The sequence below is a fragment of the Oryx dammah genome, unplaced genomic scaffold (assembly GCF_014754425.2).
Source record: "Oryx dammah isolate SB20612 unplaced genomic scaffold, SCBI_Odam_1.1 HiC_scaffold_29, whole genome shotgun sequence".
NCBI lineage: Eukaryota > Metazoa > Chordata > Mammalia > Artiodactyla > Bovidae > Oryx > Oryx dammah.
In genome coordinates, this window is record NW_024070213.1 from 93,738,099 (window position 1) to 93,763,966 (window position 25,868).

A 25,868-nucleotide genomic window follows, 5' to 3' on the forward strand; every position below is an offset into this window, starting at 1 on the left:
ATCTGCTGGTAGCATTCATAAAAGTCTTGAAACGTCCTTGAATTGCACTGGTTTAGGTCAGGTACCCCAGAGAAGGCAATGGCACCCCACTCCAGTACTCTTGCCTGGAAAATCCCATGGATGGAGGAGCCTGGTAGGCTGCAGTCCATGGAGTCGCTAGGAGTCGGACACAATTGAGTGACTTCCCTTTCACTTTTCACTCTCATGCATTAGAGAAGGAAATGGCAACCCACTCCAGTGTTCTTGCCTGGAGAATCCCAGGGACGGGGAGCCTGGTGGGCTTCCGTCTGTGGGGTCGCACAGAGTCGGACACGACTGAAGCGACTTAGCAGTAGCAGCAGCAGGTCAGGTACCATCTCAGGAACACAGGTGCAGGCTGTCTTGAGCCTGGGTCGTGACTCCACTCCATGTAGGGATCAGAATGCCATTGAGACCTCGTAGGCTGAGAGTGGGAAAAGAGTAAATTACCCAGGAGAAAATTGGAGACTGATTCTAAAAAGAGAGCTAGGCAAAGAAAAACTATGGGATGCGTTGGTTAGTACTGCCATTGATGGCTCTGGGTGATTAGATTCTTTTTAAAGAATACAGCTATTAACAAGCTTGGGTCGCTGTTTGTAAACTCAGCAAATGTCTGAGTGAACACAAAGTTTGGAGTTTCACTTAGCCTTAAGAACTAGAAAAACCAAAAGAGTAAACAGACAGTAAAACCTGTTAAAATAACTTTTCATCAGAGAAAGTGTAAGCTTGAGTAGGCACTTGGGAAGTTGTTTGTAACTAAGAGAAAGAAAGATAAGAGAGTATATGTACTTTCTCTTACAAAACTGATTTATTTCTTGTTGCTTTCGAAAAGAAGTTTATAGTGACAGGATAATATACATTCAACGCAACAGTGTGATGGGAGAGGTGGAAGTGGAAATACAATGTAAACTAAGGTTGCTAACAAGAAAGAGAGCTTTAGGACACTGCCTGGATGGAAAAAAAATTTTTTTTAACAACTGATACTTTTATTAGGAAAAGTACAACAGCAATTTATGGTCATTTTATTTCTTACCATTTTCTGTGGGCTGTTTGAGATATTTATCAAAATGAAGTCACCTTTTTAGAAAATATTTATTCATTTATGTATTTGATTCCGTCGGGTCCTACTTGTGGCACACAGTTCTCTAGTTGCGGCGTGCAGGCTTAGTTACTCCGTGGTAGGTGGGATCTTAGTTCCCCAACCAGGGATCAAACTCCTGTCTCCTGCATTTGCAGGGCAGATTCTTAACCACTGAACCATCAGGGAAGTTCCTGAAGTTAACTTTTGGGGATAAAAATGAAGTTAGCTTTTGACAATATTAATCAAAATCAGTTACTTGAAGTCGCTGTATGAGTGAGGTCTCTCTCTTTGGGTAAAAAGTGACTGAAACCCAAGTCGAACTAGCTTAGGCAAAAAAGAATCTGTGTTGGAAGGCTCAGCTAGTTCTGAGATGACGAGGACACATCTGGGCCTCGCAGACAAGGAGTCAGGGATTCAACCACCACCCAGACTCTTTTCCTTTAATCCCTTATCTCTGTTTCTCTTACTCTGGCTTTCTCCCCAGGAATTATGCCAAAACAAATTGAATGTTTTCTCAATTTTTTACCAGCTGCACCCCAAGGGAAGCCAAGAATACTGGAGTAGCCTATCCCTTCTCCAGGGGATCTTCCCAACCCAGGAGTCAAATGGGGGTCTCCTGCATTGCAGGTGGATTCTTTACCAACTGAGCTCCCAGGGAAGTCACTTCTCAACCTGTCTTAGCAAGGGAGTAAGCCTCTTTGTCCACTGCCAGTTTTTCAAATCCTGAAGAAGGACTCTCGTTGGTCTGGTGTAGGTTATCTGCTTACTCAGGACCAAAGCATTATATTTTGATCAGCCCTACTTGACATGGTTAATCATCTCCAGTCCAATTCGCTAAGTAAGGCCAGGAGTTAGGACTCCCTACAAGATGTTTGTGTTAGAAAAATAGGCATTTTCCAGAAGAAAGAGGATCGGAATGCTAGGTCAACAAAGCCAGAGATGTTCACATCAAACATCCAATTCTTTTATTAATAATAAAGAGTTTAAAAATAATAAAGTATTCTTTGTAAACATAATTATCACTTTAACAAGTAGAGGGTTACAGCTGCAATGCTAAAGCCCACACACCAAGATACAATGCTTGGCACAGGTAGATAACCCAAACATTTCACAGGCAGTTGTTCAGCTTTGCTCACTGCCCACCCTTCACAGATGACCTTCCTGCCCTGCTGAGATCATGCAACGCCTGATGAAAGTCAGACCTCTGCCCAGGTTTCCTAAAATGAATCCTAATTTTAGGGAAAGCTTGGAGTTCTGTTTATCTTTCCCCTGCTTTGAGCTTAAGTTTCAGTTCTAATAACTAGACCTCTGCTTTGCTCATCTTTGCCTAAGCCAAATTTCCCCCTCTTTGTACTTCTAGTCCCCTACATGATATTACATAGCCCTTCTCAGACACGCTTTTTAAAAGGAGTGGGTCACAAAATCTTGGTTTCTAAGTATCGATACCATTTTCCACTTGAAGGAAACAGGAGTCCTCAGAAATGGCTGATTCCAAATCTAGACGAGGGAAGTAGAAGATGAGCCTGAAATATCTTATTGTACCAGCAAGTAAAGAGGTGCTCAAAAATAATGGGGAACATCAAATAGTTTGTAGGGCTCCTTACCTTAGTTGAATTCTTGTCCATATATAAAACTACTAATCTCATCCTCGCTCTTGAAACCTCCTCTAACTTGTCATCTTTTCAATGCTAGCTCCCTCTAAGAGTATTTCCTGGTATCTCACTTTCTGCCCAGTCATCAAACAGGTGTTCCTTGGGGTTCTATCCTCAGCTGTCTTCTCATTCTATTCCCGCCCTGGGTGATCTCAGCTAATCCCCTAACTCCAGTTGTTATATAAACAATGGCTCCCAAATATATAACTTTTACATGTATTTCTATGTGGGTAGAGAGAAGAGATAGATTTAGCACAGAGACTTTGTTAAAGCTCCAGAATCCATCCTGGATATCGCCTGGATATCTCCACTTAGTTTAATTCTCATAACCTCTTAGAAATTAAAGACATCTTCATCATGTCATCTAGTATTCTTTATTCTGTTTCTGGTTTTATCAACATCTGACTCTCGCAGCAAGAAAATCTGTGGTTATTATTTTTTAAATAAACTTTTTATTTTGTTTTGGGGTATGTAGCCAATTAATGGGCTTCCTGGATGGCTCAAGCAGTAAAGATTTGTAATGCAGAAGACTGGGGTTCAATCCCTGGGCAGGAAGATCCCCTGGAGAAGGGAATGGCTACCAAGTCCAATATTCTTGCCTGGAGAACTCCATGAAGAGAGGAGTCTAGCAAGCTACAGTCCATGGGATCGCAAAGAGCTGGACACGACTGAGCAACTAGCACACAGCATGGGCAATTAACACTGTTGTGACGTTTCAGGTGAACAGAGGAGGGACTCAGCCATACATATACATATAGCCATTCTCTCCCAAACCCCGCTTCCATCCAGGCTGTAACGCTGAGCAGAGTTCCATGTGCTGTACAGTAGGTCCTTATTGGTTACTCATTTTAAATACAGCAGTATGTACATGTTAGGATTATTCTTAATGTCAGTGTCTTTTAGGCAGAGACCAACAGGAACTCATCTCTAGTTGGACAAGCTGAGTTAATTACTCTTTGCAGTGAAGGAAGACGCACAGCCTAGGGAGCCCTGGGACTCAGAAGGAGAGTGCTTGAAGAAAACTATTAAGGAATTTGGGATTTGGTTGAGTGATTTGAGAGAGGACTGAAGAAGCAGAGGTCTGCTCTAGACTGGCCACCACTGGAAAGAAGCAGCATTTTACTGTTGGGAACGCAATACATCTTATGTGCAGTAAGAACAGCCCAGAGGAACTATAACACTATAATTGGTAAAGAAGTAGCTATCGTTCATTTCAGAGAGAGGGGCAGAGTGTTTTGTATTTTGTGAATAGCATAGTGACCGTGTTTTTGTCTGTGCTTCCACAAAATTATCAAGTAGAGTTGTTTTGTCTCATGTTATGGTCACTGAATAATCTTGTCTGATGCTGGTATTCTGTGAGATTCTTATGCCAACAGAAAATAACATGGCCTGACTCTGAACGCCAGGTCAGCATCAGGATGTCAACAGCTGCTTTTCTCCCTTCTTTCTCACTCATTACTGTCATTCACATGTAAATTACTTACCAAGTCCTATTAATTTTACTTCCTACATATCACTAGAATCTATCCCCTTCTCTCCATCTTCTTTTCTGCTTCTCTAATCCAGGCCATTATCATTTGTCATCTAAATTACTACATCAGTCACCCCAGATTTCATCTTGCTCCTGTTCTGGTCCATCCGCTACCCTCCCCCGAGTTAGCCAAAATGAAGTTTCTAAAAATATCATCCCCGCTTAAAATCTTCTTTGGTTACATTATCAGCCATACTGCTAACACTTAAACGGTAAAATTAAAAATCACGGAGGTTAGCAATGAAATAAAACTTTTTTTTCTTTTCTCCCTAGGAGGAATTAAGAAGGGTGGAAGAATTTATTTTTATACAAGAATCAGCTGAATTTGAATACCATTTCCACATGATTAGCAGAAGTATATTGTCCAGAACATGAAAATGATGTTCAGTTCAATTCTGCACAATACATTTTAAGAGAGACATCATTTTAAAAAATATGTCCAGAAGAGGGCAACTAAGACTGGGAGCTTCTGGAAACCACGTCATACAGATAAACAGAAAAAGTGGAGCTTAAAGAAAAATAGGAATTTGATAAGTGTTTTCAAATATCCAAAGAGCTGTCATATGTAAGAGGGACTAAGTATATTTTGTACAGTTGTGGGGCAGGATCAATCCTGAGGATTACAAATCATAGAAAGATTGATTTCCACTCAGTATAAGGAAATACTTTCTAATAATGAGAACTGTCCAATAATGGAGTTAGCTTCCTGGAACTCCAGGTTACTAGAAGGGTTTAAGCCAAAACTGAATAACTGTCTGGAAAGAATGCTGTAAAACAGAAGTTGTTAAACCATCAATTATGATCTAATACTTTCATAAATTATAATAAAACTTAGTAGAATGAAAAGAAAAAAACAAAAAGTACAAACTTAATTTTTTATTGCCTAATTCAATGAACATAAAATTTAATTTTAGTAAATAGAATTAGAACAAATCTGAGTACATTCAGGATTAATATAGAAAATTTCTATGAAAGTTAAAGTGTTAGTCACTCAGTTGTATCCGACTCTTTTCTGAATCCCTTGGACTATAGCCTGCCAGGCTCCTCTGTCCATGGGATTCTCCAGGCAAGAATACTGGGGTGGGTTGCCATGCCCTCCTCCAGGGGATCTTCCTGACCCAGGGATTGAAACCACATCTCCTGCATTGACAGGTGGGTTCTTGACCACTTGAACCTCATGGGAACCAAATTTCTATAACTCTTAACATTTTGTTGTTCTTCAGTTCAAACTGAAGAAAATTATGAGTGAATTAGCAATTTTCTAGATTAGCCCAATACATGCATACTTTGAATAAACAGTCTGCATATTACTATTTTAAAGTTTTAATATTTTAAAATACCATGTGACAAATGAGCTTGTATCTTTCTTGTTAAAATATCTAATCCAGGTTGGACTGATGACAATGCTACTTTCAGGAAATGATGCACGTCTAGACTACTTCCATGAGATATTTTAATATCATCCCTAAGAAAGAACTGAGCTTACAAAGGGGTGATGGTAGAAATGGAAAAAATAAGTTTTAAGATACTTTCAGCATGCTCAAACTGTTCATTTTACCTTTTGCACAAAATGAAGGGAGTGATTCTGAAATTTCAAAGTTTATTTTTAATTCTTCATTAGTTGCCAGCTAGAACAATATATCCTATAAGTCTATAATTAAATTTAAATCATCTTTTGATGAAATAAATAGATTCCAGATATATGAATTTACTGTCTGGACTTTCTTTTAATGGAAGATAAAATTCAAAACATTCTATCAAATTAATAATCGTTTGATGTAAGCTGTTTGCAGATGTGCAGCATCAAGGTAATCACAACTTCCGCTGACAGTTATTAAATTACGGAACATGTAATCACAATCTGTAGAAACCCTGTTCTTCCTGGCCTCTACCTTTTGTTTTTGCCCTTTATCTTCCACTGAAAAACATCTTGCATTCCTGCTTTGAGTAGACCAATTTTGAAGATATCAAACAAGTTAATAACTCTAGATAGCCAATTTATATCTAAAAAGTTGGAACCAAGCTGGTTTCTTGAAGTGAAGCTAAATATTCAAATATACTCATCAGAATTCCCCCCTATATAACTATCATATCTCAGCATGTAATCATAGTTTTTTATAATGTTTTCTAATTATCACAGAATAAAAAGAATAATTTCAAATTTATTGCATTAGCCTTTATATAATTTATAATATTTCCTAAGTCACTAAACACACTGTTTAATTTAGCTGATGAACTTTTTATACTAAGACTTTCTGAAAGGAAGTGGTATGTTGACTTAAATTCTGGGTCAAGCTCCTTAATTTAAGTAACTACTTCAGAATGTTTTCTTATCATTGCAGCTATGCATCTAATTGTATTCCTACTCAAAAATTCAAACCACATTCACTGACACTGTAATCTTTCTGCTGTTTGCAGATAGTTATGTTTGTCAGCAATGAAGGTAAACAAGAGAATTATTTGGACTTATATTTGATTGTCGAATGCTGGGAGCAGGGGAGGAGAGACAGCAAAAGGGGCAAGAGTTAATTTTGAGGGATGATGGAAATGTTCTCAATCTCGCCAAAGCAATCTTGAGAAAGAACAGAGCTGGAGGAATCATGGCCCCTGACTTCAGACTATACGACAAAGCTACAGTCATCAAAAGATGCATGTAACTAGACACATGAACCAGAAATAAACTCGCACATTTATGGCCAATTAATCTATAACAAAGGAGGTGAGAATGTACAGTGGGGAAAAGACAACCTCCTCAATGAGTGGTGCTGGGAAAAATGGACAACTACAGGTAAAAGAATTAAATTAGAATGTTTTCTTATACCATACAGAAACAAACTCAAAATAGATTAAAGATCTAAACATAAAACCAGAAATCATAAAACTCCTAGAAGAAAACATCAGCAGAACACTCTTTGATATAAACCATAGCAATCTTTTTTGGATCTGTCTCCTAAGGCAATAAATACATAGAAACAGAAATACACATATGTGACTTAATTAAACTTAAAAGCTTTTGCAAAACCAAGGAAATCAAAATGAAAACAACCTATTGAATGGAAGAAAATAGTTGCAAATGATATGATCGGTAGGGGATTAATACCCAAAACATATAAACTGCTCATGCAAAATAAAAAATTCAATTTAAAAAAAGGGCAGAAGATCTCAACAGACATTTTCCCAAAGAAGACATACAGATATGCATATGACACATATGAGGACACACAGATGGCCAAGAGGCATATATAAAGATGCTCAACACTGCTCATCACCAGAGAAACGCAAATCAAAACCACAGTGAGATATCGCCTCACACCCGTTAGAATGGCCAGCATCAAAAGACCACACACACACACAAAAGACCACAAATAACAGATGTTGGTGAGATCATAGAGGAAAGAAAGAGAACTCTTGTGAACTATTGATGGGAACGTAAATTGGTGCAGCCACTATGGGAAACACTATGGAGATTCCTCAAACATCTAAAAATTAGAACTATCATATGCTCCAGCAATTCCACTCGGGTATGCACCCGAAGAAACAAAAGCACTCAGTGGAAAAGATACATGCACCCAATGATCACAGAATTACTTACAACAACCAAGGTATGGAAGCAACTCAAGTGTGCAGAACAGAGGAATGGAAAAAGAATATGTGGTGTGTATACACACACACACACACACACACACAATGAAATACTGCTCAGCCATTAAAAAAAAAAAAGAACAAAATTTTGCCATTTCAACAACGTGGATGGACATGGAGGGTACTATACTTAGTGAAATAAGTCAGGCAAATGAAGACAAATACTGTATGTTAAATATGTGCATTTTATTGTATGTAAGCTATACTTCAATAAGGTGGATTTAACAAGTGGTTCTCCAAAAAGCAGTCTTCTCCACAAATCTAATTCCCAGTAAGTGCTTCTTTTCCTAAACTTGAATGACAGTACACAATTTATCAATTGATTACCTAACGTCTTATTTCAGCTTCCAATTGTTAAGCAGATCATACTGCCTTACTGTTTAACTCTTTCCCACCTCCACTCTCTCCTTAGCTAACCAGTGTGTGTGGAAAAGAGACAGTATTAAAATAAATGTTCTAATTGATAAGGAAATTATCAGTTAATGAGCATATCAATGAGGGCATTCAAGTAAAGCTGGTTTGTAAGTAAAAGTTATGAATTTCTTCTGGACATCAGGAAAAAAAAAAACTTCAGTTAATTTCTTACTGTGGGGCTTCCCTGGTGGCTCACTGGTGATGAGTCCAGCTGTCAAAGCAGGAGACACAAGTTCGATCCCTGATCCAGGAAGATTCAGCTAAACCCATGCACAACTACTGAGCCCGAGCTCTAGAGCCCACAAGCGGCAGCCACTGAAGTCCACTCGCCTGAGACAGCCCATGCTCAGCACCAGAATAAGCCACTGCAGCGAGAAGCCCGCGCATCCCAACGAAGAGTAGCCCACACCCGCCCCAACTAGAGAAAGCCTGCGCACGGCAACAAAGACATAGCCCAGCCAAAAATAAATAAATAAAGAGAACTTTTTAAAAGTCATTAAGTCCTTAAACTGAAAGTGAAGGTTGAAGCTGACATGTAAAGAATAATTTATTTCTCCCTGGAAATATTAACCAGAAAACAATGCAAAGTGTCTCGGAATAAACAACTAGAACGAGTGAAGAAATAATCTAACGCTTTAATAGTAAATGTGTGATTTCAGAGGCATGGCCAGTGGAATGCTAGGACTGGTTCACACCAACCTTTGAAATTCAATTATTAAATTTTCAGAAATGTCGTGAGCCAATTGTTAAACCATTGGTAGATTAAATCAGCCATGATAAGAGTATTTATACCATGGAGTCCAGTTGTTAAATCTTTACTAGTGTATCACTGGGCACCTCTGCAACTGGAGGCAAATTTCATCAGTTTGTATATACCTATATACATATTAAAATATCCTTGAGACTTCCCTGGGGGTTCAGTGGTTAAGACTCTGTGCTCTCACTGCAGGGGGCACAGGTTCAATTCCTAGTCAGGGAGCTAAAATCCTGCATGCCACATGGCACGGCCAAAAATAAAATATCCTTAATGCTTAAAGAAGGCATTGGTTGGCATAACCAAAGCCATGGCATAGCATTCGGCCATGATATGTAGTCTTGGGGAAGCCAATTGGTCTTGGTAAATCTGAACCCATATATGTAAAGTCTGTGCCCCAAATCATCTTTTAGGTTCCTTTCAGATCTATTATTCTATCTCCTGTGAGTGTACTGATGGTAATTATACCTGGATAGCGATGATGGAAAAGGCCAAGGGAGCATTCAAATGATCGCACTGTGCTACTGATCACAAAGTTTGCTCTAATTCAAGACAAACTAAAGTGATAGTATAGCAGTAATTACAGGTACTTTGGGTTATAGACTGCAAGGAGATCAAACCTGTCCATCCTAAAGGAAATCAGTCCTGAATATTCATTGGAAGGACTGATGCTGAAGGGTGAAACTCCCACCTGATGTGAATAACTGACTCCTTGGAAAAGACCCTGATGCTGGGAAAGATTGAAGGTGGCAGGAGAAGGGGACGACAGAGGATGAGATGGTTGGATGGCATCACCAACTCAATGGACATGAGTTTGAGTAAACTCAGGAGTTGGTGTTCGACAGGGTTCCTGGCATGCTGCAGTCCATGGGGTCACGGAGTCGGACACAACTGAGCGACTACTGAACTGAACTGGGTTATGGAGGAGGAAGAGGTGAATTCTGAGTAGATGGGAAGGAAAAGGTCTGCGGAAGATATTTTATCAGTCAGGAATGAGATCTCATCTCTGAGTCCACAGTGGCTCGAACTCTGTAGGTGCTTAATAAAACTTGCTGAAATTGGGCTTCCTGCAGGAAGATACTAAATAAATATGAGGTGATTTTAGTGATGTTACTAAATCTAAGGGGATGCCTTTTGGTAGAATTAGAAAACACATTACATACGCTGAGCACTTCTTGCCCGTACATTGAAGTCTTACTTTCAGAAGGTTAAACAGTACATTAGAAAATAGTAGGGGGCTAACAGCTGAGCTGTAATTAGAAAAGTATTTCTTTAGCATTGGAATATTTGCAAATTATTTTGGTAAAAATATTAGCAAATAATTTTTAACTTTGGTAGAAAAAAATATATAAGAAATCATTCCTTTTGCCTATAAACAGTGGAAATACTTATCTATGCCTTCAGCAAAAGAAATGCTTTGCTAACTTCTTGTGTTTATACAGATAAACAAGTTGACTCATTTCTGAATACACATCTGAAACTGAAAAAATATTCCTTGATGGAATTCTCCCATCTAAAACAAAGGCACATGATGTCTTGTTTTCTTCTTTTCTTAAAAAAGCTTGAATCTAATTAAGGTTGCTTCTGAGAATATGTGGAAACTACTCTCTGTTGCATATCAATATCATTCCATTACTAATGTTATTATGTGCTTTAGCTGCAGGCATGTAAGAACTAGGGCATAATGTGACAGAGCCTTTAATTGCTGAAAAACCACAGAACTTATTCCCGGGGGCGGGGGGAGGGGGCCGGGAAACACACACACAGATACAAAAATTCTCAAAATTCTACACAATTTCCGGAGTTTCATAGATACTTCCAACCCAAATCCCATTTAACCAAATCCTTTGGTTAAAATCTTCTGCAAAAATCCTCAACAAAATACTACCAAATCAAATCCAAAAAAGTCTAAAAAGAATTATGCACCATGACCGAAAGGGATTTGTCTCAGGTGTGTAAGACTGCTTCAGCACTCAGAAATCAATTAATGTAATCCATCAGAAATCAATTAATGTAATCCATCAGTACTGAAGAAGTCAGAGGACTGATGACTACCTGATCTTAACACTTATTGTAAAGCTACAGTCATCAAGACAATGTAGTATTGGTGAGTGAACAAACAGGTCAGTGAGACAAAGTCCAAAAGTAGACCCATACAGTAGTCAGCTGATCTTTGACAGAGGAGTAAAAGCAACAAAAGTGAGCATAGAATGTCTTTTTTAACAAATAGTACTAGAACAATTAGACATCCACATGCAAAAAAAAAACTAAACATTTTCACCTTTCACAAAAATTAGTTCAATATGGATTACAGGTCTAAATGTAAAAAAGCAAAACGATAAAACATTTAGAAGATAACACAGGAGAAAATCTAGGTGATCTTGGGTTTGGTGATGACTTTTGTAGATATAACACCAAAAACACATTTCATAAAAGAATTGGTAAGCTAGCCTTCATGTCAATTAAAAATGTCTGCTTTTTGAAAAGACACTGTCAAGAGAATGAAAAGATAAGCCATAAACTGGGAGAAAATATTTTCAAAAGACACATCTGATAAAGGACTGTTATCCAAAATATACAAAGAACTCTTAAAACTCAACAATAAGAAAACAAATAACCCAATTAAAAATGGGCCCAAAATATTTTAACATTGACTGTGGCTACAGAACTCTATGAATATACTAAAAACGATCTAATTATACATTTTAAATGGGTGAATTGTATGGTATACGAATTCTAACTCAATAAAGCTATCAAAAAAAAAAAAAAAAAAAAACAGGGTCAAAGACCTTAACAGACACTTCATCAAACACATACAGATGGCAAAGAAGCAGATAAAAACACGCTCCACATTCTATGTCATCAGAGAAATACAAATTAAAACAAGACACCACTACACACTATTTACAATAACCAGGACATGGAAGCAACCTAAATGTTCATTGACAGAGGAACAGATAAGGATGTGGAACACACAGTGAAATTTTAGTCAGTCATGAAAAAGAATGAAAGAATACCGTCAGCAGCAACATGGGTGGACCCAGAGATTATCACACTAAGTGAAGTCAGACAAAGATGAGTATCATATAGCACTTACTTATCTGTGGAATCTAATTTTTTAAAATGATACAAATGAACTTACTTACAAAACAGAAACAAACTCACAGATTTTCTTTTTCTTTTGATGTGGACCATTTTTAAAGTCTTTATTGAATTTGTTACAATATTGCTTCTGTTTTATGATTTGGTTTTCTGGCCATGCAGCCTGTGGAATCTTAGCTCCCGGAACAAGGAATCTAACTCACACCCTCAGCACTGTAAGGGGAATCCTTTACCACTGGACCATCAGGGAATTCCCCCACAGATCTTGAAATCAGACTTATCGTTATCAAAGCAGAAATGTGGGGGGAAGTGATAAATCAGAATGGGATTAACATATACATACTACTATACATAAAATAGATAACAAAGACCTACTGTATAAACAGGGAACTTTACTCAATATTCTGTAATAACCTATAATAAGAAAAGAATCTGAAAAAGAAAATATATATAACTGATTCACTTTCCTGTACAGTTGAAACTGACACACTGGAAATCAACTATATTAGAATAAAAAAATTTTTTTTAATAAAAAAACTTCTTAAAACAAACTATTGACCAGGATGTAGTAACAGCACTCTTTATCAGTTCAATTCAGTTCAGTTCAGTCGCGTCCGACTCTTTGCGACCCCATGAGTCGCAGCACGCCAGGCCTCCCTGTCCATCACCATCTCCCGGGGTTCACTCAGACTCACGTCCATTGAGTCCGTGATGCCATCCAGCCATCTCATCCTCTGTCGTCCCCTTCTCCTCCTGCCCCCAATCCCTCCCAGCATCAGAGTCTTTTCCAATGAGTCAGCTCTTCGCATGAGGTGGCCAAAGTACTGGAGTTTCAGCTTCAGCATCAGTCCTTCCAAAGAAATCCCAGGGCTGATCTCCTTCAGAATGGACTGGTTGGATCTCATTGCAGTCCAAGGGACTCTCAAGAGTCTTCTCCAACACCACAGTTCAAAAGCATCAATTCTTCGGCGCTCAGCCTTCTTCACAGTCCAACTCTCACATCCATACATGACCACAGGAAAAACCATAGCCTTGACTAGAAGGACCTTAGTTGGCAAAGTAATGCCTCTGCTTTTCAATATGCTATCTAGGCTGGTCATAACTTTCCTTCCAAGGAGTAAGCGTCTTTTAATTCCATGATTGCAATCACCATCTGCAGTGATTCTGGAGCCCAGAAAAATAAAGTCTGACACTGTTTCCACTGTTTCCCCATCTATTTCCCATGAAGTGATGGGACCGGATGCCATGATATTCATTTTCTGAATGTTGAGCTTTAGGCCAACTTTTTCGCTCTCCTCTTTCACTTTCATCAAGAAACTTTTTAGCTCCTCTTCACTTTCTGCCATAAGGGTGGTGTTATCCGCATATCTGAGGTTATTGGTATTTCTCCCGGCAATCTTGACTCCAGCTTGTGCTTCTTCCAGTCCAGTGTTTCTCATGATGTACTCTGTATAGAAGTTAAAGAAGCAGGGTGACAATATACAGCCTTGACGTACTCCTTTTCCTATTTGGAACCAGTCTGTTGTTCCATGTCCAGTTCTAACTGGTGCTTCCTGACCTGCATACAGATTTCTCAAGAGGCAGGTTAGGTGGTCTGGTATTCCCAACTCTTTCAGAATTTCCCACAGTTTATTGTGATCCACACAGTCAAAGGCTTTGGCATAGTCAATAAAGCAGAAGTAGATGTTTTTCTGGAACTCTCTTGCTTTTTCCATGATCCAGCGGATGTTGGCAATTTGATCTCTGGTTCCTCTGCCTTTTCTAAAACAAGCTTGAACATCAGGGAGTTCACGGTTCACGTATTGCTGAAGCCTGGCTTGGAGAATTTTGAGCATTACTTTACTAGCATGTGAGATGAGTGCAATTGTGCGGTAGTTTGAGAATTCTTTGGCATTGCCTTTTTTTGGAATTGGAATGAAAACTGACCTTTTCCAGTCCTATGGTCCCACTGCTGAGTTTTCCAAATTTTGTGGCATATTGAGTGCAGCACTTTCACAGCATCATCTTTCAGGATTTGAAATAGCTCCACTGGAATTCCATCACTTTCACTAGCTTTGTTTGTAGTGATGCTCTCTAAGGCCCACTTGACTTCACATTCCAGGATGTCTGGTTCTAGATGAGTGATCACATCATCATGACTATCTGGGTCGTGAAGATCTTTTTTGTACAGTTCTTCTGTGTATTCTTGCCACCTCTTCTTAATATCTTCTGCTTCTGTTAGGTCCATACTATTTCTGTCCTTTATCAAGCCCATCTTTGCATGTTCCCTTGGTATCTCTAATTTTTTTGAAGAGATCTCTAGTCTTTCCCAATCTGTTGTTTTCCTCTATTTCTTTGCATTGATTGCTGAAGAAGGCTTTCTTATCTCTTCTTGCTATTCTTTGGAACTCTGCATTTAGATGCCTATATCTTTCCTTTTCTCCTTTGCTTTTCGCCTCTCTTCTCTTCACAGCTATTTGTAACGCCTCCCCAGACAGCCATTTTGCTTTTTTGCATTTCTTTTCCATGGGGATGGCCTTGATCCCTGTCTCCTGTACAATGTCATGAACTTCATTCCATAGTTCATCAGGCACTCTATCTACCAGATCTAGGCCCTTAAATCTATTTCTCACTTCCACTGTATAATCATAAGGGATTTGATTTAGGTCATACCTGAATGATCTAGTGGTTTTCCCTACTTTCTTCAATTTGAGTCTGAATTTGGTAATAAGGAGTTCATGATCTGAGCCACAGTCAGCTCCTGGTCTTGTTTTTGTTGACTGTATAGAGCTTCTCCATCTTTGGCTGCATAGAATATAATCAATCTGATTTCAGTGTTGACCATCTGGTGATGTCCATGTGTAGAGTCTTCTCTTGTGTTGTTGGAAGAGGGTGTTTGCTATGACCAGTGCATTTTCTTGGCAAAACTCTATTAGTCTTTGCCCTGCTTCATTCTGCATTCCAAGGCCAAATTTGCCTGTTACTCCAGGTGCTTCTTGACTTCCTCCTTTTGCACACTTTATAATAGGGAACAAATGGAAATAATGACTATGTCTAATGGTATGCGTGCATGCTAAGTCGCTTCAGCAGTGTCCAACTCTGTGCGATCCTATGGATGGTAGCCACCCAGGCTCTTCTATCCATGGGATTCTCCAGGCAAGAATACTGGAATGGGTTGCCATGCTGTCCTCCAGGGGAGCTTCCCAGGCATCGAACCTGCATCTCTACGTCTCCTGCATTGGCAGGCAGGTTCTTAGCACCATTAGTGCCACCTGGAAAGCCCACGTCTAATGGTATGGAGTTAATTAAATTATTACATTCCAGTTTATAAAATAATATGCATCAATTAAATGAGAGTACTGATACAGCAAAAGAATGCATGATACTAAGTGAAAAAGCAAGTTATAAAACAATATGCATAATAAATACAATTATTTTTGGAAATATATTTATGTAGCAAAATAACCCAGGAAAGAAAGGTAGCAAATACGTTAGCGTTCTCTTTAGATGGGACAATTATAGATAATTTTATTTTCTCTTTAGTCTCTAATTTAAAAAAAATAACAATACATTATATTCATGGTTAAAAATGGATTTAGTTCAGTTCAGTTGCTCAGTCTTGTCGACTTTGCGACCCCATGAATCGCAGAAAAACTAAGTAGCTCAGTAGATACTAGTTAAGTAGATACTATGCTCCTTAAGGGTCCATTTTTTGTTATTGGCCTGGCAAAAAGTACAATGCCTCTTCATAGTAGTAGGGGTACAACAAATGACTAGATCAACAGAATGAATGATGGCTTTAATTAATTTCACTGGGGCCACTTACTCTACTTATCATTCTTACCTATAGAATACCCAAATAGTATCTGCTAAATTAAGTACATTAAGTCACTGGGTGAGGCGTGCTCAAACCGAACCCTATATGAGAGTGCCCTCTGGTGGTTTCACCGACAAAGCTTTTTTTCAATTTGAAGTATGGAGGCCTGGCGTGCTGCAATTCATGGGGTCGGAAAGTCGACAAGACTGAGCAACTGAACTGAACTAAACAATCCATTCCTTCCTCCGGGGGATCATCTCCACCCAGGGATCAAACCCAGGTCTCCTGCCTTGCAGGTGGACTCTACCGTCTGAGCCACCAGGGAAGCCCCAGCAACAATCCACCTTACCAAGGGAAGGAAACACGAGAATAAAGACTTGGCAGCAGCATTTTCATGAAGCTAAATTTATCCCATTTAAAGAGTCATCCGACCGTACATATTTTTTAAATTTCTGAAAAAACAAACTAATCTTCCATGAAATGTTAGTGATGGCGGATAATACGTTACACCTCTGAAGTGGAAAATGGGAGAAGCTGAGTGGAGGTGAAGGTGGTGATGAAATATGTACTTATTCAGCAACTCATGAAAACCAGAATTCCAGGAACTACAGTGTTAACTACAATGTATGATGTTTCCAGTACAAATAAACCTAATTCTCCAAAGGACTCACATGTACATGTGCACTTTTGACATATCACAACCAAACAATCTGTATTTAGTAGATCCTTGCATTTAGAAGAAAATTTTAGTTTTTATTCTTACTACTTTCATAACATGGTATATCTCAATCTTTGTAAAATTTTGGATATAACAACCTGAAACAACTATTTTTGAAGATACATCACTGAATATAAGTGGTTAATATTTCAATTATCAAATTCTATTCTTTCACTTTTTCCCCCAAATGAGTAACATAGTTTTATTTCCTTTATACTTTTCTATTATTCCTACATTTTACTGAACACTTGAACCTTCACCTTCCTTTATGAAAAGAACTAGATTAAGCAATAGAATGTGAAATCATTTTTCACATCCAATTTAAAAATATCACAAATGTTGCACAAGTTTGAATAACTTTCCATCTTCTTAAAAGACTCCCCACTTCCTAAGGAGAAGTCACAGAGGCAGCAATGCTGATCATATATAAGCTGGTAGTGATAATCAACAGAATAAACTATTAACATTCTTATAAGAGAAATCAGAGATCAAATTGCCATCTGTGGGATCATAGAAAAAGCAAGTTTCAGAAAAACATCTACTACTGCTTTATTGACTATGCCAAAGCCTTTGTGTGGATCACAACAAACTGTGCAAAATTCATCAAGAGAGGAGAATACCAGACCACCTGACCTGCCTCCTGAGAAATCTGTATGCAGGTCAAGAAGCAACAGTTAGAACTGGACATGGAACAACAGACTGGTTCCAATCAGGAAAGGAATACATCAAGCCTGTGCATCGTCACCCTGCTTATTCAACTTATATGCAGAGTACATCATGTGAAATCCCAGGCTGGATGAAGCACAAGCTGGAATCAAGATTGTTGGGAAAAATATCAATAACCTCAGACACGCAGATGACACCACCCTTATGGCAGAAAGTGAAGAGGAACTAAAAAGCCTCTTGATGAAAGTGAAAGTGGAGAGTGGAAAAGTTGGCTTAAAACTCAACATTCAAAAAACTAAGATCATGGCATCTGGCCCCATCACTTCATGGGAAATAGATAGGGAAACAGTGGAAACAGTGTCAGACTTTTCTTGGGCTCCAAAATCACTGCAGATGGTGACCGCAGCCATGAAATAAAAAGACACTTACTCCTTGGAAGAAAAACTATGACCAACCTAGATGGCATATTAAAAAGCAGAGACATTACTTTGCCAATAACGGTCTGTCTAATCAAAGCTATGGTTTTTCCAGTAGTCATGTATGGATGTGAGAGTTGGACTATAAAGAAAGCTGAGTGCCGAAGAATTGATGCTTTTGAATTGTGGTGTTGGAGAAGACTCTTGAGAGTCCCTTGGACTGCAATGAGAGCCAACCAGTCCATTCTGAAGGAAATCAGTCCTGAATATTCATTGGAAGGACTGATGCTGAAGCTGAAACTCCAATACTTTGACCACGTGATGCAAAGAACTGACTCATTAGAAAAGATCCTGATGCTGGAAAAGATTGAAGGCAGGAGAAGGGGATAACAGAGGATGAGATGGTTGGATGGCATCACCGATTTGATGGACATGAGTTTGAACAAGATCTAGGAGTTGGTGACAGACAGGGAAGCCTGGCGTGCTGCAGTCCATGGGGTTGCAGAGTCAGACACGACTGAGTGACTGAACAGAACTGATTCTTATAATGCCAGTTTAGTAATATTAATGCTCTAATCAGAGTTGCATGTGCTCTGAAGCAATTTTTAAGACAGCCAGAATGGTGCACTGAGACAACCCAGAGGGATGGTACAGGAAAGGAGGTGGGAGGGGGGTTCAGGTTGGAGAACACGTGTATACCTGTGGTGGATTCCTATTGATGTATGGCAAAACCAATACAATATTGTAAAGTAATTAACCTCCAATTAAAATAAATCAATTTATATTAAAAAAAATACAGCCAGAAAAAATGTCAAAATGAATAATATATTCTTTTTAGGAAAGTAAAAATTCTTGGGTGAAAGAAACACCTCTTGTCATAGTGATGCATTGTTAAAAAGCTCTGGAGCCTGACAGTGTGGATCCTGGCTCTGCCACTTGCTAGGTAGGCAGAGTTCAAGTCACTTAGCCTTATCTGTAAAATGGGAAAGATGCTGTTTCTTCAGAGGATTATTTTGAGAATTTAATAATATTGTAAACAAAAGACCTAGCAGATAGTAGAAACTGATTAAAATGTAATTATTCCCTAGAGCCACAAGAGAGGAAACATAACATCTTTTTCTCTGTGAAGAGCATGAGTTCCTTTGCAAAAGCAATTTAAAAATCTTCAGAAGAACCATGAACATTTTTATTAATCATATTTATACTACTAACAGTATTTGGTTGATAAAAGTACCTAATCATACTAGGCACATAAAAATAAATACTAAAATAACTCAACAGGAAAATACTATAAAATAGGCTCTATAAAATTCGAATTGTCAAATTCAGAATTACTTACTATACATAAAGAAACACACATTCTAATATATGAAAAGATGTTTTATTATTATTTTACTATATAACATATTAGTGAATACACCCAATTGTATCTTCTCAAAAGGCAAATGAGATCCAGGGTAACGTTCCTCTTTGATTCCTGAAAACATCAATATCATCTGTCTTTTGGAGGATTCAGTTTCCTACGACGTCTATGATACCTTGAAAAGAAGAAAACATTTAAAATAAGATTATTTTAATAAAAGTTAACTGTTCCTGATAGAAATATCAAATTTCTATTAGCTTGGTGTTTGTTGGCACTCAAAAAAAAAATCAATGAAACGTAATACATACACAAGACATACCTCAAGTAGATAGTTCTTAATAATAAGCCACATTTTCCTGCTGTGAAAATTGTTTTCTTTTAATTAAGCATTTGGAAAGTCTTTTTCCACATCTTGAGGTAGTTTCAATATGGTAACCTAGATGACTGTTCCTTAACTTAAATCTAATGGTTGTCTTTGAAGTAAAGAACCACCACATTGTGAATATGAAGGATACACGCTATTGAAGTTTTATTTAAAAGGGGATGATCAGATCTAAATGGAAGCCTCTTGAGCTGCAAAATCATGTTTTAATAAACAATAAAATATAATTAGTAGTATGTATATGGAAAATGTGCAGTATCACAAAAAAAATGGAAGAATTACAAATTAAAACAGTGAGAAATCTTTTCCCTTGTTTTTGTAATCACAAATACTTTTTAAATTATAATGCACAATCCAAGTATAGGTATGGTGGACTAAGCAATATCAGACCCAATTGCTTAAAGTATGCATCAGTATAACATTTGAAAACCACATTATCAAAAATTTTTTTTATTAATCATAACTTCTGATCTAATAATTCCTCTCTGGAAATCTATCCTAAAGCAATAATTAAGTAGTTAAAATATTAACTGTTTTAATATGAAAATATTAAATATATAATATTAAATATTAAAGGGGGAAGGGATGATACAGGATTCAAATTTATACATACAGTATGATTAAAACCATGTAAAAATAGGCAAACTATTAAAACTTATGTATAGAAAGAGAGAAATAAAATGCACTGTTACCAGTAAAGTGTTTTCACCATGCAGAATTCTTTTTTCTTTTTTCAACTGCTCTTTTCAATTCTTTTTTCAATAAAGAACTCTTTCTTTATTGAGTCAAGAAAATTTCTGCACAGAGTACATGTGCTTTCAGTGATGAGTTCTCTTCAAAAATTCCCTTAAGGAGAGACTGTGGCAAATTGATCTGAGCTAATTTTTAACTTTTTTGCTAGTGTGGAAATTCAATGTAAAGACATCTATACCAATGAGTGACAAGGCATGTATCTTATGTCCTTCAGTTGTTGTGATTAAGATGATCTCAAGTATTTTTTGCTTATCTTAAAGGTTTCATACAGGCAACTTTCCCATACACTACTTTTTGATAAACTGCAAAATACAGAAATTAAGTTAAATAAATGAAGTACATCTATATATACTAAGAGAATACTAAGTTGTAGGATAACACATATAACATATTATCACTACCTAAACATGTCTACATGTATTTATATTGGCATTGAGATTATGGTTTTCTTAAGGGCTCCAGTTATGTGCCATATAATCAAGGTTTTACTAGCGCAATTGTATTCCTGAAAGATGTTCTGTAAAAGCTATGAGACACAGAATAGGGGTTTGGGAAGTTTCAAACTTCCTTAAATTATTTATTAAAATTTTGAACATGTATTTATTTTCCTGGGAAGTGGATTAATAGGTTTCATTGGATCCTCAATGAAGTCTGTGGTTCTAAAAATCTAAGCAGTGTCCTACACAAGTGTGATTCAGCTTATAATGCTCAAACATTTTCACTACTCAAGATGCTTAAGACCCAAAGACACTTTGAGATCTTGATAGCCCTGAATCTAACAAAGTCAAATTCTAAAATACGCTCAATAAATGTCAAATGGCGTTTACAGATTTTTTATCAAGCATGAATGTCAATACTCGGAAGCAAATACCTGAATTTTAAGGTGCCCTTATAGAACTGGACATGGAACAACAGACTGGTTCCAAATAGGAAAAGGAGTACGTCAATTGTCACCCTGCTTATTTAACTTATATGCAGAGTACATCATGAGAAACGCTGGACTGGAGCAAGCACAAGCTGGAATCAAGATTGCTGGGAGAAATATCAATAACCTCAGATATGCAGATGACAACACCCTTATGGCAGAAAGTGAAGAGGAACTGAAAAGCCTCTTGATGAAAGTGAAAGAGGAGAGTGAAAACATTGGCTTAAAGCTCAACATTCAGAAAACTAAGATCACAGCATCCGGTCCCATCACTTCATGGCAAATAGATGGGGAAACAGTGGAAGACTTTATTTTTCTGCAAAAGTCACTGCAGATGGTGATTGCAGCCATGAAATTAAAAGACGCTTGCTCCTTGGAAGGAAAGTTATGACCAACCTAGATAGCATATTCAAAAGCAGAGACATTACTTTGCCAACAAAGGTCCGTCTAGTCAAGGCTATGGTTTTTCCAGTAGTCGTGTATGGATGTGAGTTGGACCTTAAAGAAGGCTGAGCACCGAAGAATTGAACTTTTGAACTGTGGTGTTGGAGAAGACTCTTAAGAGTCCCTTGGACTGCAAGGAGATCCAACCAGTCCATCCTAAAGGAGATCAGTCCTGGGTGTTCATTCGAAGGACTGATGTTGAAGCTGAAACTGCAATACTTTTGCCACCTGATGCAAAGAGCTGACTCATTGGAAGAGACCCTGATGCTGGGAAAGATTGAGGGCAGGAGAAGAAGGAGACAACAGAGGATGAGATGGTTGGATGGCATTACCAACTTGATGGACATGGGTTTGGGTGAACTCCGGGAGTTTGTGACGGACAGGGAGGCCTGGCGAGCTGCGGTTCATGGGGTTGCAAAGAGTTGGACACGACTGAGTGACTGAACTGAACTATGACTTATCATCTAAACTGGGATCATTTAAAAAATGAAAACCTGCTCTATTAATAATTAACAAAATAGTTAAACTGAGACAGTCCCTGGCAAGCCAAAACGTATTGTCATCCTTCTTAAATTACACAATGACTCAGTGATATCTGAAAGATTTGTCAACAGTTCTTAGTCCAGGACAGTACTTCACCCCCTGGTTCACAATGCAGCTGGACGTTCAATGTTTCCTACTGATGGTGGGAATTAATTTTTGTTGCCTCCATGGGAAAATATTCAAGTTGCTCTTTAAAGAGGTACTGCTACTCATATATTTATAGAATTGCTTTATATTTCAGAAATTTAGAATTATGTTCCATAGCCTTACTTTCAATCCAGACTTCTTTCGATCCTTCCATCCTTTTTTTCAACATAACTTTACATTTGATGGAGTTATGTTCCCTATTTCCTTTTTTAAGAGATATTATGAAAATCAGAATCGTTCACTTATTCATTGGTTTTAAATAGGTGGGGCATCTACTACATAGCAGGCATCATTTTTAGGCACTAAAGTTTCTGTGGTACACAAAAAAATGACAAACTTCCCCACTCTCATGAAGCTTACATTCTAGTGTATTAGACAGAAAAATAAGATAAACAAGTTGGCCAAGGAAGGCTTCAGTGATAAAAATTCCAAAGAAGAGGTGATGGAATTCCTGCTGAGCTATTTCAAATCCTAAAAGATGATGCTGTTAAAGTGCTGCATTCAGTATGCTAACTAATTTGGAAAACTCAGCAGTGGCCACAGGACTGGAAAAGGTCAGTTTTTCAAATCCCAAAGAAGGGCAATGCCTAAGAATGTTCAAACTACCAAACAATTGCACTCATTTCACATGGTAGCAAGGTAATGCTCAAAATCCTTCAAGCTAGTCTTCAACAGTATGTGAACTGAGAACTTTCAGATATACAAGGTAGATTTAGAAAAGGCAGAGGAACCAAAGGTCAAACTGTCAACATCCACTGGATCATAGAAAAAGCAAGAGAATTCCAGAAAAACATCTACTTCTGCTTCATTGACTACACTAAAGCTTTTGACTGTGTAGATCACAACAAACTGTGGGAAATTCTTAAAGAGATGGTCCAGACCACCTTATCTGCCTCCTGTGAAACCTATATGCAGGTCAAGAAGCAAGGGTAAGAACCAGACATGGAACAATGAACTGGTTCAAAACTGGGAAAGGAGTACATCATGGCTGTATATTGTCACCCTGCTTATTTAACTTATATGCAGAGTACATCATGTGAAATACCAGGCTGGATGAATCACAACCTGGAATGAAGACTGAGAAATATCAATAACCTCAGATATGCAGATGACACCACCCTTATGGCAGAAAGTGAAGAAGAACTAAAGAGCCTCTTGATAAGCATGAAAGAAGAGTGAAGAAGTTGGCTTAAAACTCAACATTCAAAAAACGAAGATCATGGCATTCGGTCCTATCACTTCATGGCAAACAGATGGGGAAACAATGGAAACAGTGACAGACTATTTTCTTGGGCTCCAAAATCACTGTGGATAGTGACTGTAACCATGAAATTAAAAGATGCTTGCTCCTTGGAAGAAAAACTATCATAAACCTAGACAGCGTACTAAAGTGCAGAGACATTAGTCAACAAAGGTCTGTATAGTCAAAGGTATGGTTATTCCAGTAATCACATATGGATGTGAGAGTTGGACCATAAAGAAGGCTGAGGACTGAAGAACTGATGCTTTTGAACTGTGGTGCTGGGAAGACTCTTGAGAGTCCCTTGGAGTGCAAGGAGATCAAACCAATCAATCTTAAAGGAAATCAACCCTGAACTGGAAGGACTGACGGTGAAGCTGAAACTGAAGCTCCAGTACTTTGGCCACCTGATGTGAAGAGCCAACTCACTGGAAAAGACTCTGATGCTAGGAGGAGAGCAGGAGGAGAAGGGAACGACAGAGAACAAGATGGTTGGACGCCATCACCAGCTCAATGGACATGAGTTTGAGCAAGCTCCGAGAGACATGAAGGACAGGGAAGCCTGATGTGCTGCAGTCCACGGGGTTGCAAAGAGTCGGACACAACTGAGCGACTGAACAACAACAATAATAACGGGTCTGAGGTGGAAGGAAGGGGGCATGTTTAAGGAACAGCAAAGAGGTCATGAGGTTGCAACAGCCTCAAGATGGAAGAGAACAATTGGAAATGAGAGTAGAAAGGTAATAGAGGGTCAGATCACGTAAATTCTTGTAGATAACAGGTAAGGCCTATAGTTTTCTCTGAGTGAGATGGAAAGCTGCTGGAGGTTTTTCAACAGAAAATTTATAACTAGCAGAATTCTGGCTGTGTGCTCAGAACAGACTGCAGGAAAGCAAAGGCTGAAGTAGGGAGACCAGTTAGAAAGCTTCTATGAACCAGGCAAAAGATAGTGGCACAGACGGGATGATGACAGAGGGAACGGTGATGAACGGTCAAATTGATACATTTTGGAGACAGAGGCAACAGATCTGCTGATAGACCAGATGTTGGGGGTGAGACAAATAGAAAAGTTAAGAATGGCACCAAGATTTCTGGCCCAAGCAGCTAAAGAATGGAACTGGCATTAACTGAGACAGGGAAAATTACAGGAGAAGCTGGTTTGTGAGAGACCATGAGAAGCTCAGTTAGACACACATTAAGTTAAGGATATCCATTAGACAAGTCAAGTAGGCCCCTGGAAATACAGGTCTGGAGGTCAAGGGACAGGAAGAGATAGATTTGGGAGCCAATGTAGATGGTATTTAAACCCATAAGACTGGATGAGATCACTGTCTTAGGGAATGCACAGAAAAGATGAAAGAACCAAGGACTGATCCTTGGGGAACTCCAAAATTTAGACATAAGGGAAATGAAAAGGAATCAGCAAGAGAAACCAAGATATTAATAGTATATGAACTCTGGATATGTAAAAAATATAAAAGAGTTTCAGCAAACTTATTAAGGTTAAATTAGTGAGAAAAATAACAGAAAACTCAAATAGAACCACTAGGAACTCTGCAATGTTGCTAAAATGACGTGTTCTGCAAGAACCATAATGGAAGGAATGCTCCACTGACTTTTTTTTCACACCAACTGAGGAAGACTAAAGACAGGAAGAAGAGCTTGGACACGGATGCTGGCAACTTAGGGTACGGATATGTCCTGCTTCTTGAGTGCTGGTGACATTAAAGGTCAACAGGAGACACCTCAGGGGCTGCAGAGAAGAGCAAAATGACTCACAATCGGGTCCTCAACACCTGTATGCAGAGGAGCTATCTAATGCAAACTATAGGGAGCACAGAGAAATCGATTCGTAGAAGGAGTACCTTCCACAGAACACATCCAAAGTTCCATCACATCAGGTAAACTGTAATGTAGTGATTTAGCTGGGGTCATTTGCTTTCATCACCTATAATATCATCAAACAGGAAGCAGCAGGAACCTCACGGTTACATTCACTCTATTTCTTAAAAATCAATCTGTGCACAACTACACATAAAAACAGGCAAAAGGCAGAGGAACCAAAACTTCAATTTAATCCCAAACCCTCGGCCCGAATTTCGTCATTGCTCACTCTCACCCTGAAAATTCAAACAGTTCTATACCCAGTCTCAGTATAAAGCCCAAATCTAAGAGGACTCTTTGAATTGCCATCCTAAAGTAAATAAGATCATCGGGATTAGGAAACAGTAATATCCAGTTCGTAAATTTAATGGTAACAATTCTAACAGTGGATCTCCGT

At 38.4% G+C, this 25,868-nt stretch overlaps 1 protein-coding gene across 6 annotated transcripts in view; it reads right to left on the bottom strand.

Annotated features, from left to right (window-relative positions):
* Positions 1–19,152: 19,152 nt before the first annotated feature.
* MRPL42 (mitochondrial ribosomal protein L42) overlaps positions 19,153–25,868 on the bottom strand; it is a 28,507-nt gene continuing 21,791 nt past the window's right edge. For all 6 annotated transcript variants that reach the window (XM_040234409.1, XM_040234414.1, XM_040234411.1 and 3 more), the window contains one exon: positions 19,153–19,328. In XM_040234409.1, coding sequence (XP_040090343.1) covers positions 19,283–19,328 — 46 coding nt within the window. In that variant the 3' untranslated portion in view covers positions 19,153–19,282. The remainder of the gene's footprint in view (positions 19,329–25,868) is intronic.